We start from the raw sequence: 12,232 nt of genomic DNA on the forward strand, positions 1-12,232 counted from the left end.
CTGTCCAACTGCCAGCTCAAGCATTTTTCACTTACTGGCATGTTGGAAACAGTACTTTGCTCTGGTGAAGCTTTTCTGTCTCACCACCAGGATTTGGTCATGGCTTTTCGGGGGCTTGGAGCACACACATTACCTTAGACAATGGCAAAACAAAAATCCTGGTCTTCTACCACATGGGAATACTGTACTACAGTATCTACGGTAGGTTCTAACAGAGGGGATTTCACTTCTGTAACATTCTCAATGCCACTCAGTCCCGTTACAATGCCAGTTGGTGACACTCTAGTTAGTAACAATTGAAAGAGTGGTGTGTCTCTCACCGACATCATTAGGTCCCAGGAATCACAGTAAATGCTAAAACAACCCAGACTAAATACTGCAGTATTGCTCCTGGAACACAGGTAACAGCTGACTAGCGACTTGGTCCAGGCTCTTAGCAACAATTTCAAGCTTGATAAGATATTAATTTTAATACTTTTTGTAACATAATTGTATTCAACCAACCACAGTTACCCGCTACACAGCAAGGATCAGACAGAGATCTTTGGCAGATGTGTCCTAGTACAGTAATTAAAGTCAGGAAATATACTGTAAATGTGTGAAAGATATAAGAAGATATACTGTAATATTATCTTCCAAACTTTCTGTTTACATGTACATTTTAGCCAAAGTTCTTGAGATTTGTTTTACAGTACTTGTTTTATCAATAGTGAAGCAAAGAAAAGAGTATAGTTCACATTTCTACATTGTGAGTTAATAGAAATAACCACTTATTTCATCATCATGCTCTACAATATGATCTTATATCCTCTTCTGTGATTCAGACAAACCTCATGTATTGTAGCATTGTGTGCTGACTAAAGTTTTCAGATACAGTAGATACCCAGCTCTTGGAAGACTGACAGACCTTGCTCAAGGTGGACACATTTAAACCATTGCTTAAGCACTTATTAAGGGAGGTATTAACATGTCACAGGAAAAATGAATAAGCCACTTCACATTGCTGAAGATTTAAGGATCTGGAACAGTCTTTGTTAGTGCTGGGAGTCTGAAGATAGAAGAAGACTGTCACGAAGTGTTTTTCAGGACCCTATGCAGATGACAGAATCCGGAGGGGAGTGAGACAAACACGGGGAAAACGACTAGGATTGGGGCTGGAAGAAAAACAGGGGGTGTCAACTCTCAGATGTTGGTGACCACCGGGATCTCCAGAGCATTAGTATCTCATCGTCCTTGAAAATAACACTTCCATCACAGAAACATTCTGCAGTAAGTCCAGTCTGTAAGAATAAATATTTACAGTAATTTAACAATATCATGTATTAAACACAAGCAGTATGTCCTCTGGATACTGGTGAGTGTACAGTACCAGCTACCAGGCAGGACTTATATTACATATATGTTCTTTTTAAGAGTTAAAATTGTATTTTTTACAACGAATTGGATGTCACATTAGATTCAGAAGATAAGATAGACATGTGCTGGGCTTTGCACGCAGGTAGCAAAAATATAAACTATAAATACAAAATGGGAACTCCTAAGCTGGAAACAGCTACTTATGAAAAAGGTTAATGTTTATGTTGACACCTTATGTACATTTTCTATATAATGTGTAAAAGCTAGAGATTAAGATACATGAAATAATGAATGCATTCTTTTTTATGCCAGATATTTAACAAATGCAATTGCATAGCTTTGGAGCAGCATCCCTTCTTAAATCACTCAGCATGTATCAATTTGGAGATTTCTTCCTTACTAATGTATTGTCTCATTAGCTTTAAATACTTGGAAGCAGTGAGGCAGAAAATCAAGAAAAACTCTGGTGCTCACAAGAGTAAGTCTCACCGTGTGGGCTGAGGTAAGGCCACAGCCGTTCGATGTTGATTGGCTAGGAGGAAACAGGAATTGACAAGAGACTACTGCACAACCTTTGGCTAAGAAAAAAAAAATAAAACTGAAAAATGTCAGAGCTCTGAGAAATTAAATTACAGCAGCAGCTCCCTGTGCCCAGATCACTGTGGTTAAAAGAGGAACAATGGCTTTCTACTTTCTCATCATTCCTCTCAAACTGAGTCATCTGTGGAATTTGGTTACTCAGTTCTGTTCCATTCATGTGTAGGATGATTTTGCCCTCTTCTCCCAATTTCAGGGAACCAAAACGTTTTTCTGAGGTTTTAAAGCATTTACTGGGCAATAACATTACAAGTTCTCAAGCTATCTGTAGACCAAGCGAGACAAAAAATCACCTTTTAAAAGCAGGAGAAATATGAGCCTTCAAAAACCTCATGTGTTAGTGTCACCTTTTACCGACCGCTGGAGAAATAACGACTATACTGTAGGGATGAAAGCTGTACTGCACAATAACTTGTATAAATCTATTCTGGAATAGATTTTGCCTGTTTATGAGGGCATCTGTAAATTAAACTTTAAATACAGACTTCAATAGTTAGCATATAAACCATCTGAATTCCTGTCTTTGGTTGCATACAGTAAATGTTTTACAATGCATTGTTGTTTTATATGGACACAAATGTTTGAGAATCTTATGGTGTAGAGTATCGTCATATTAAAGGGGAAAGTTGGTCAATGGTGAGTATGATAATTTAAAGACTTATGCTTTACTTTTGAAGAAAACAACTTGCAACCTGTGCAAAGTATTTAAATACGTCATAAATATATTCACTTTTAGTTGTGGTAAGGAAGCATAAAGATTTGATCTCATCAAGTTGCAGAGTAGAAGACTCTTTGTAAAGATGCCATTGTCTATTCACTCAATGGTATGTAATCCTCTCCTCCTGCTCATGCTGTGTACTGTATAAACAAATGTCCCAGAATAAATTTAAAACCTTTGAGATGTGAACAAATCATGTAAAACAACAATCAAAGTTTACCTATTGAAGTGAAACAAAATGGGGTGATTTAACATTAAAATAAAACCCACTGTTTAAAATCCATAGAGGACAAAACATAACCCTCTCCTCAGCATAGAAAAGCCACTAGAGGACTCTCTGAGCTTATAAATGCTGGCCAGACACACCCCCACCCCATATTTAGGAAACAGGAAATTGGCAGTTGGTTTATATTGCAAACCTACAAACTATGAACAAGGGAAGTAATTCAAAACCAAATAAAGGTAAGTACACTACAGCAGCTGACTGCAAATACAGCACTGTATATACACACTACAATATACTGTACATATCATAACTTTAACAATAATGTAATCCACATTCAGCTGTAAAGACAATTGTTACTAAGTTACACAATGCAGTAAACTCATATTCTAAATATGGATCACCACTATGCGTTCTGTAAAATACCACCTAACAGCTACAGTAAATGCTTTGTACTGTATATCCACCAGTATACTGCATATTGTCAGGATATTTTGAGGGCACATACATTCTCCTCTTGTTTACAGTACCTCTCCAACAAATTTCTCATACAGTACCTTCATCTTGATTTTTTTTCATAAAGGTGCATTGACTTGGTTTTCTGTGTTAAATTCTGGCTAACCAGGGAGTTCTTTTTTGCCTAGCCTGCATGGTGCCTGTGATTTTGAGACACAGTCACAAAAGGTTGGGCAACTGCTGACAGACATACATTTATCTACAATATCACTTAACTACAAAACAAGGTGCTTCCAGATGGTCTCCCCTCACTGTCCTCCCGTGACATCAGTGAACGGCAGTCCATTGAACCCCACAAATGTGAGATTTCAGATCTGAAGGCAGGTAGTAATTACACAAGACCAGATCTGTAGGGTAAGACTAGTGTTCACAAAACAGTGGCTTGACCAAAATAAAATATGACAAGCACATTGTTGTGAAGCAATAGCATACTGTTGGGCAACACAACACCCCCCCGTTGATAACTTGCTTTAGTTTTTTCATCAAAATTGTTTTCATAATATCCTGTTAGTTGTTTTGTTTATTATGTAAACAGCTTGATGATAATACCAGAAAATGGTTCAATGCAGATCCTTGTGAGTTACAGGTACCCCTTATTCTTCAAATGCATGAACTTCTGTCATGTCTCAAGAGAGGTGAATCAGTGTCGCTTCATCTGTAGAGTTAGGCATAACAGATAGCTGGATCTGCATTACAAAGTGAAGACCTGGAAGTTTCTATTCATAACAATTTTGAGTGTAGAAATATTGAGGTATTTATTTTTCAGAGATTTCGAAAAAGAAAACGGGATTTTGTGGATGATCACTGAAACATTTCCAAAGAAAAGCCAACCTCCGCGGGTACATCACTGATTCTGTTGCATTCATTTGCCATTACTGCGGTCTCAACTCAGGATGAGGAGGCTCCAATATAATCAATACTGCTCTATCGTCTATTTATTTTCTCCTCTTATAATTTTTACTCAAAATACATAAGGGGCAGAGAATTTTACAGTCGGATGAGAAAAAATAATAGCGAGCAACAATATTCTCTGCTGAAATTTCACCGTCCTTCTGTGCCACTGTCAAATATTAATATATTAATCTGTGCAAGACGAACTCGTTCGGCCATCGCAGACAGATCTATAACGCTAAGCAAACAACGAGAGTTAAAAGTGGTTTCTCCTCCCAGTTTAACGTAACTCTCGCACTACTTTTCCCGTTTCTCGCGGTAAACGGGAGGATTTATATTCGTCTTTCTGAAATCTGGTTGCGAACATGCAGTATTGTAGAGGCACTGTTATACAGATCTGTGATTGGGGGGGCAACAAGACATTGTGGTTAACATAATGTATCGCATTATTTTAAAACTGCACACTCTTTAAAATAACCCAGCAACATATAAGCCAGAAAATTGTTTTTGCAGCGCGCACATGAGTCGTGGTGTTTCTGTGTGGATCGAAACCGATTAGTCCTTTAAAGATTAAAGCTGGTGTACCGCAGGTGTGCACCACACAGCGAAATGACCACGCCGTACACTAACCTCTGACCCATATTGTTTTTTTTTTGTGTTGTTGTTGTTGTTATCGAACAATTCAAAATGCATTTTCCTTTAAAGGCTAAAGCCGATTCAGAGGTCTTGGCGCTATGAAGCAGGGCACTTATTCGCCTACAGAGATAGACGCTTCGGATTTACGATTTACTGTAGACATCTTCTTGCAGAAATAGGAGATTGGTAGTACAGCTAGGGGGAGATCTGGTACAGTATCTAAAATCAGGAAGCACTCCAGAGAAATGTTATTGCACACAGAGGCTGTGTGTCACCAGAGATCTGCCGCTTTCAACGTTACTAACGCAAGCGAGATTCAGTGATATAAATATAAATTTGAGACGCAGTCAGGCGTTTTAGAATCTCCTCCACTGGAATTTTATTTTTTGTTTTTTGGGACAAGAAACCACTGAAGGAAGACTGGAACGGGGAGATCTTAACAAGATACATTTTAGAGGCATTTTTGTTCCTTCTTCATTTAGCCCGTTTCCTTCATCATGGCTACAACAACCTGTACCAGGTTTACTGACGAATACCAGCTTTTCGAGGAGCTTGGGAAGTAAGCAAGTCTCTCATTATTGGAAATATATGTTAATAAACCTATGTTTATGTCAAGCAGTAAGCTATTGCACAAGTTATTCGGTAAGCTTTAGGGGTACAGTAAGACTGCGCGTTTAACAGTGCTTATGGGTCTATTTGAATTCAGTAACCTCCTGGTGAAAATTTGACTTGAATGAAACTAAATTTAAACGATCTGCGTTCCTTTATACAGTATATAACCTAAATAGTGTGCATATACATGGGTGTATATTTTTGTTGTTACAGTACATATCTGGTGGACTGCTTCGAAGGGTTGGTCGGTGTTGCATTTGTGTTTTAGACATTCGCTAGTGCAATGCGATAAGGAGTTCACTCTAAGCAGATAAAATAACGTTGTTTCAGTGCCCACCTTATATTTAAAACAGAATAACCCATAACATACGCTGTCTTGATTTCTAGTAATTAAGGTGTATAAAAAGCAACAGGCTCTCTATCCGGCTGTATAATAGTGTGATCATGTTCTTAATGATTGGATTACACGCTTTGCCATATCCCCACACTTGGAAGTAACAGAAGGTGACCTGTAGATTTATACTGTAAGTCTTTGTAATTGCTATTATAGTAGCTGTTTGCTTCTGTCTTAATATGGGACGAATTTAAATTAATCGATGTTGTCTTCCGTCCACATACTGTACAGTACATGGAGACTCTATCCGTTAAAATGGTTAGACATCCTTCCAAACATACTGTAGTTCTTCATTTTGAATTTTAGTTTCAAATTGATATCATCATTGATATCTCGTTTGTAAATGAAATCCACTGTGTTCATCGCCTAGGGTTTTGAACGTTGCTTTTATAAATGCGGGTGGAAAAATGTTAAGCTTGTATTTAAATCCCATGGTTTAAATACGGTTTACGCAAACAGCTGGTATGCTTATGCTGGTATAAGAAGCAATTTACATATTAAATAAGTTTAAAGATATATCTGCTGTACTGCCAGTAAAAAAATGTGTGGGGGAGGGTGCAATTAGGTCATTTTCACTTTCTTCTGTTTGCAGAGCTATTTACAGCCTTACGCCTAGACTGTAGTCCAAATGATGATTCATGGTAGTGCCAAGAGACTTTGAGGTCTTTAATATGTTCAGTTTAACTTCAGATGGTTTAGAAACACAAATGTCAAAGCACAAAAACTACCTCTAATGGGATGCAGGTCTTTTAAACCTGCTCTTTCCCAAAGGCCCAGTCTCTGAGGTCTAATTATTAATAGGGCACAGTATTCCGCAGGGATGTTTCATGTCCAAAAGATATTTTCATGATCGTTCGTATTATCTTAAATGTGTATTTTTATTTAAATACGAAGTTTGATCTTTTTTGCTGTATTTAATTCCTTTATATGTATAAATTGTATGTTACATATACTGTATACTGTAAATATTATGCCAAGTGATGCAGTGCTCTGTGTGTGTTCTCATTTTTATAGGGGTGCCTTCTCAGTTGTGAGGAGATGCGTGAAGATCTCGACTGGACAGGAGTATGCTGCCAAAATTATCAACACTAAAAAGCTCTCTGCCAGGGGTACGTGCCTAGAAGCCTTTCACGTTTGTGTAGGGTACCTATGGAAATGTGAAAGTGTAGTGTGGAATTGAAGAAACTTTGAAATGAAAAGCTCTTCTGCATGAATCCAGCCAGCACTTCTGTGAAATTACTGAAAAAAATCTTAACAGTGAATGTTTCCTTCCAGTAATGTTGGCAAAAAAGTCCCAGCCATTGAATATCAATAGTCTTAATTGTTTTGTATGTCTCGTTAGGAAATCTTTCCACTTGCCAATCCTCATAAAGACAAGCACCACGATACCGATTGGCTGTGTGCAAATAGTAAGATGTTTTCAATGCTTTGTAGGCTCCTCTGAAGTACCGCTTTATGACAATTGTGGAAAAGGGGCTTTTAGTGAATAGTTAGTTACATAGTAGTTCAGGTGGGTAGCTGCGTCACCATGCATAGGCTGCCAAGGAACATGTAATAGGTTTATTCCATGCTGAAAAGAGAAGGAGGAAAACACAACATTTCTGTCCTGGAGCCTTCTTCAAGGTTACATGGTTGTTAAGTAATATATATATATAACTCTTAGGCTAGTTAAGTATTTCTGCTGTACAGGTCACCGAGTTCTTAAATTTATCAAGTAATATTATTTTCATTAGCACTGCATCAGCTCTGTGAATTTGGTTAAGCAATGGAGCCGCCTCTGATCTAGCCCCATTTTGAGTGAGGTATCAAAGATCAGCTATTCATTCGGATAACATTGGGTTTAATTCACAAGAGTGAATTTTAAAACACAATTTAACTCTTAGTTAGGTCTCAGTCATGGGGATGCTAGTGAGTGGGTTTCAGTGTTCTCCTTTATTATCTAAGCTTTGGTGTCCAGAGTAATATCATAGAACAAAAAACATTCTATTTATTTAGTATTGTGAAGCTGAATCTGGTTTGAGGAAGAAAATAGTTAATTGTGTTCTCTCTCCCAGATGGACAGACACATACACATATGCACATACTGTAGCTGTGGAGCAGTCATGTATAGTTCTTTGATTGAATGTTACTTTCTTACATATTCAACACATTTTTTAGCAAGTTTAGACAATCATATAAACATAATGTTACACAGAGTAGCAGTATCCGTAATAGCATTGATTAATTTGAGACTTTGGTGTGTATTGGTTGGTTGCAGTGGAGAACGATCATGTCTTGATGGGATTTCCCTTCCTGTTGGATATATATGTCTGTTTTACTGCTGCAGATTGTGTGCTAGTACTCCTGCAAGCTACTGTATCTGCAGGAAGAAGGCAAGGATTCCTTCAAGAGCATCTTGTCATGTGATGTTTTTGAATTGTTTTTTTCTGTCTGAAAAATACCAGAAATATAAAATAAAAAAATATGAAAATGAAAGCAAAACATTTTGAGATGGAGAGAGATTTATTACCATGCAATGCAGTACAGTGCATTGTAATGCCTCTACAGTTGCTGTATTTAAAAAAAAATGCATTGAAATAGATTGTAACAAAGTACAGTATTCATTTTGGGTGTATACTTGCTGTTGCTCTAGAGGGTTGTACAAGATTTAAATTGAATTTGATTCTATTTTCTCATTATTGTCTAATGAAGACAATACAGAGATAATATGATGCAAATGATGCATTTTTCTTACAAAAGAAAGCACAATTTTTCCCCCAAATGTCACAAAATACAGTATACCTGAGATTTCTAGGGTGTGAACACTACTTTAGAATTGATGAGTTGATGTATATGTATATGTATTATTGTTTAACTTCATTTTTTTAATTTACAAGGCACAGTGAAAGCCTAGATTACTAATTGCAGTGTAATCTATGATTAAACGCAATAGTAACATGTGCTCACTGAACCAAGGAGAAGATTCAACATAAACTCCTCAGGATAGCCATTTCCGTCTTTGTGAGAGACTGTTTTATTTTCTACACAGGAAGATTGGAATCCTTCTACTTACCGGGCTTAATTATTTCCCTTCTTGAAATTGAAAGAGTTTGATCCTTCCACTCGTGTTTTTTTATTTTATTTTCTTCAGGAACACCACTCAGCTTCAATGTGCACTTCTTGTGTCAAGTTCAACATGTTGCTCTGCTCCGTTCTGTTGGCGAAGCTTCTCTGCATCCGCAAATATTCTCTGTCTTTCCACTCCTGTAGGTTTTTTTTTTTGTCCCTTTTGAATTCTTTGTTCCGTTGATTGAATCCATTGATGCTTCCCAAAATGGAGATGATGTTCAGTTTCTTCTTTGCTGGATGGGAATTCCCTCTTGATGGTTTGGAGAAGAATTTGAATTAAGCACAAAATCGTCAACTTTGTGAAAGTATTGAATGGTCTCCATTTTGTTGAGAGTTTGTGCGAATTGTGACATGTTGCAGCCCTTCCTGCTCACTAGTCACTCTATTGACTAATGTTATGGGATGTACGAGTGAATAAGTACAGGTTGTGCAGCAGATATTTCACTGCAGAAATGTTCCAACACGATCTGCATGCAGAATTAACAAGTAAGTAGTACAGTATTTGTCAGCGATACTGGCTCAACATCGAGAGCAATATTTCTATTGGATGTATTCACAAGCCTGCTTGTTTACAATGTCATAGGGCTGCAGCACATCACTAGTTTTGTTGCCTTGTTCTGAATCACAGAATATGGCGCTGTGCATACCTGGAAGTTTTCTCTATTCTGTGATGTAAATTGGAGCTTCCGAGTTACTGTTTACATCATTGCGGCTTGAAATGCACTCATCAGCGCTGATTCTTTCTAACCCTGAAATATAAAAATAGCATTGCAGTTCCTCTTTAAGCTGTTATGTAGTATCTCACCTGACCTCTACTGTATGCCCATGTTTGTTCTTGAGCAACATGGTGAGCTGACAAAAGTTTGTTTTGGATAATTATATTTTGGAGCTTTGTACAGTTTTTGACCTGGATAATTCGTCAACAGCTAAGAAGTTCCACACGCATTACTGTCATTTACTCGAGATATGATGTTTTAGGTTCATTTGTGAATTGATTTCTCTAAATGTGGTCATTAGTTGAGTATGTCTTTGAGTTTACTAGTTTTATGGCATTTGGTCCAGGTTTATTCAGACTAGAGAGAATAGACTAGGTAGTACCCATCCATCAGCATATACAACATTATGGTTGTGAAGCAGGTAAAAAGAATTATGCTGTTTTCATCAAGCTATAGCACCACTCCATGTCCCTAATATTCGTAGCCCACTCCTCAGAAAACATTAGCCAACACCTCAGAAAAACTTGGTGCTGAAGAAGGTTTTTTCATACTGCTCCCTCCATCAGTTAATTCTTTCTGCCTTGGAAAGCTGTTAGTGTAGGAGTGGGCAGTGGGATAATGCGATTTGCTTACAATTTATTTTTTCACTTTGACATCATGGCGTTTAAAGGCGCAGTATATATTTTAAATTCTTGTCTTTTGGGGATTTTTTTTCCTCAGGGATTTTTATTCCAGTTTTGGGAATGTAATGAATATCTCATTCTTAATGTTTAAAACGAGTCTTCTGGGACACCCAAGGTGAAACAGCAGTAGATGGCTTAAATACAGTACATCAAAACACTCACATCTGCTGTAATTATTTATGCCTTCAAAAGTGAGGAAAATTATGCATCCATATTTTAATATTTTATTCAAAACCTGAGTGTTCTAACTTAAGACTTCTAAATACAAGAAAAGTTACAGTAAATGTTAACAAAGAGCTGACAGCCTGGGACTAAAATTGTAACTCTTAAATTCCATACATTTAAATTCATAAACATGTTGGGGCAAAGCAGCAGGAAGCAGTAACCCTTAAGGTAAACTTAAGTATTAAATGTGGTGACCTTCCATGTGACTTGTTCACACTATCTGAAGGGTTGGGAAGGCAAATATTTGTGAAATTCTGGTAGCATGACTGAACCTGCAGCTGTGTGCATGTTCCTAAATTGTATTTGTATTTAGTAAGTTTAAAATTACACATTTTACAATGCCATAACAATGACATGTGCCAGTGTTGTGAGCCAAACACTATTTTCACAAGAAATGAGATCTGATTTTCTCATTATTCTTGCTTACTGTGGGACAAGTGATGACTGAAAGAATCATACAGGAAGGTTTCAAGTTTCGGTTTATCCAGTTACCCAAGAAATGCAGGCCCAGCTTCACAAAAAGAGTTCCCGCCTTTACCTGGCACACCCTGAAATGTTTGGGGAGAGGGAAATAAACTGAAATAGCTGGGATATCTGCTTGTTCATGACACCTGCAGTTCAAAATGAGTCATGTGTATAAGGAATATGTACCAAGCTTGTAATGGAACAAGTAAAAGGTTTATTCCATGCTGAAAAGAGATTAAAGGAAACACAACGTTTGGGCTGTGGAGCCTTCTTTGGGTGTGAAGTAGAAGGCTCCACAGCCCAAACGTTGTGTTTCCTTTATTCGTTGTTTTCTTTCTTCTCTTTTCAGCATGGAATAAACCTTTTACTTATTCCTTTACAAGCTTGGTACAGTACATATTCTTGAACCTTTATATACCAACTTGAGCCTACTTGGACTACTCAAGTTTGTAATGTTTAGTTCTGAGGATGGTAAGATGTTGAGATTTATACTGTAAAATACATTAATAGACAATAGAAATATTTGAGCTTGTCAAAGACAATAAAGGAACTGCAAAAACATATAGTAAGGTTTTGTAATCCTTGTATCTATAACACAGTCACCTCATTCAATAAGGTTTCTACAACACAAATGTCCAGTATCTGATGTGTTTTTTGTTTTATTCTACTTTTCATTGCCAAGATAAGCTTGAACATATCTAGGAAGCTTGTCTCAAGATGATCGACTGTTTCAGCATTTCAGCTTTCCCTTAATAACCATTCCACTTTAAATGGGAATTGGAATTGTTGCATAAAACATGGCTAGCCATTTTTCTACTTTTTATAACTCCACTTCAGTATGATTTAAGGTTTTTTAAAATGGTTTGTAGAGCAGAAAATATCAGCAGCTCTCATCTTAAACTGTTTTCTCTAATGTACTGTAGTTATTGACTTGTGTTTAAGTAATGTATGTTTAGGGTAAATAATGAAGTAAATGCTTTGGAAACTGCAAATATCTGCTGTATGATGTATTGCAGTTCACTTACCATGAAAAAATAATTGCACTGGGATTGAGTGCTGGGCTTACTTAGATGTGGTAATATAAGAACATTA

At 37.1% G+C, this 12,232-nt stretch overlaps 1 protein-coding gene across 18 annotated transcripts in view; it reads left to right on the forward strand.

Annotated features, from left to right (window-relative positions):
* Positions 1–4,670: 4,670 nt before the first annotated feature.
* The window catches only part of camk2d2 (calcium/calmodulin-dependent protein kinase (CaM kinase) II delta 2), a 106,403-nt gene continuing 98,841 nt past the window's right edge, over positions 4,671–12,232 (forward strand). For 5 of the 18 annotated variants that reach the window (XM_088619400.1, XM_088619284.1, XM_088618991.1 and 2 more), the window contains exons 1-2: positions 4,675–5,496; positions 6,958–7,052. In XM_088619400.1, the coding sequence (XP_088475526.1) occupies positions 5,435–5,496; positions 6,958–7,052 (157 nt within the window). In that variant the 5' untranslated portion in view covers positions 4,675–5,434. Of the gene's footprint in view, positions 5,497–6,957; positions 7,053–12,232 lie in introns of all 18 variants that reach the window. The other 13 variants (XM_088619886.1, XM_088619469.1, XM_088620178.1 and 10 more) reach the window with 6 other exon arrangements.

This window comes from Lepisosteus platostomus, chromosome 1 (assembly GCF_059453375.1).
Source record: "Lepisosteus platostomus isolate fLepPlt1 chromosome 1, fLepPlt1.hap1, whole genome shotgun sequence".
NCBI classification, from domain to species: Eukaryota; Metazoa; Chordata; class Actinopteri; order Semionotiformes; family Lepisosteidae; genus Lepisosteus; species Lepisosteus platostomus.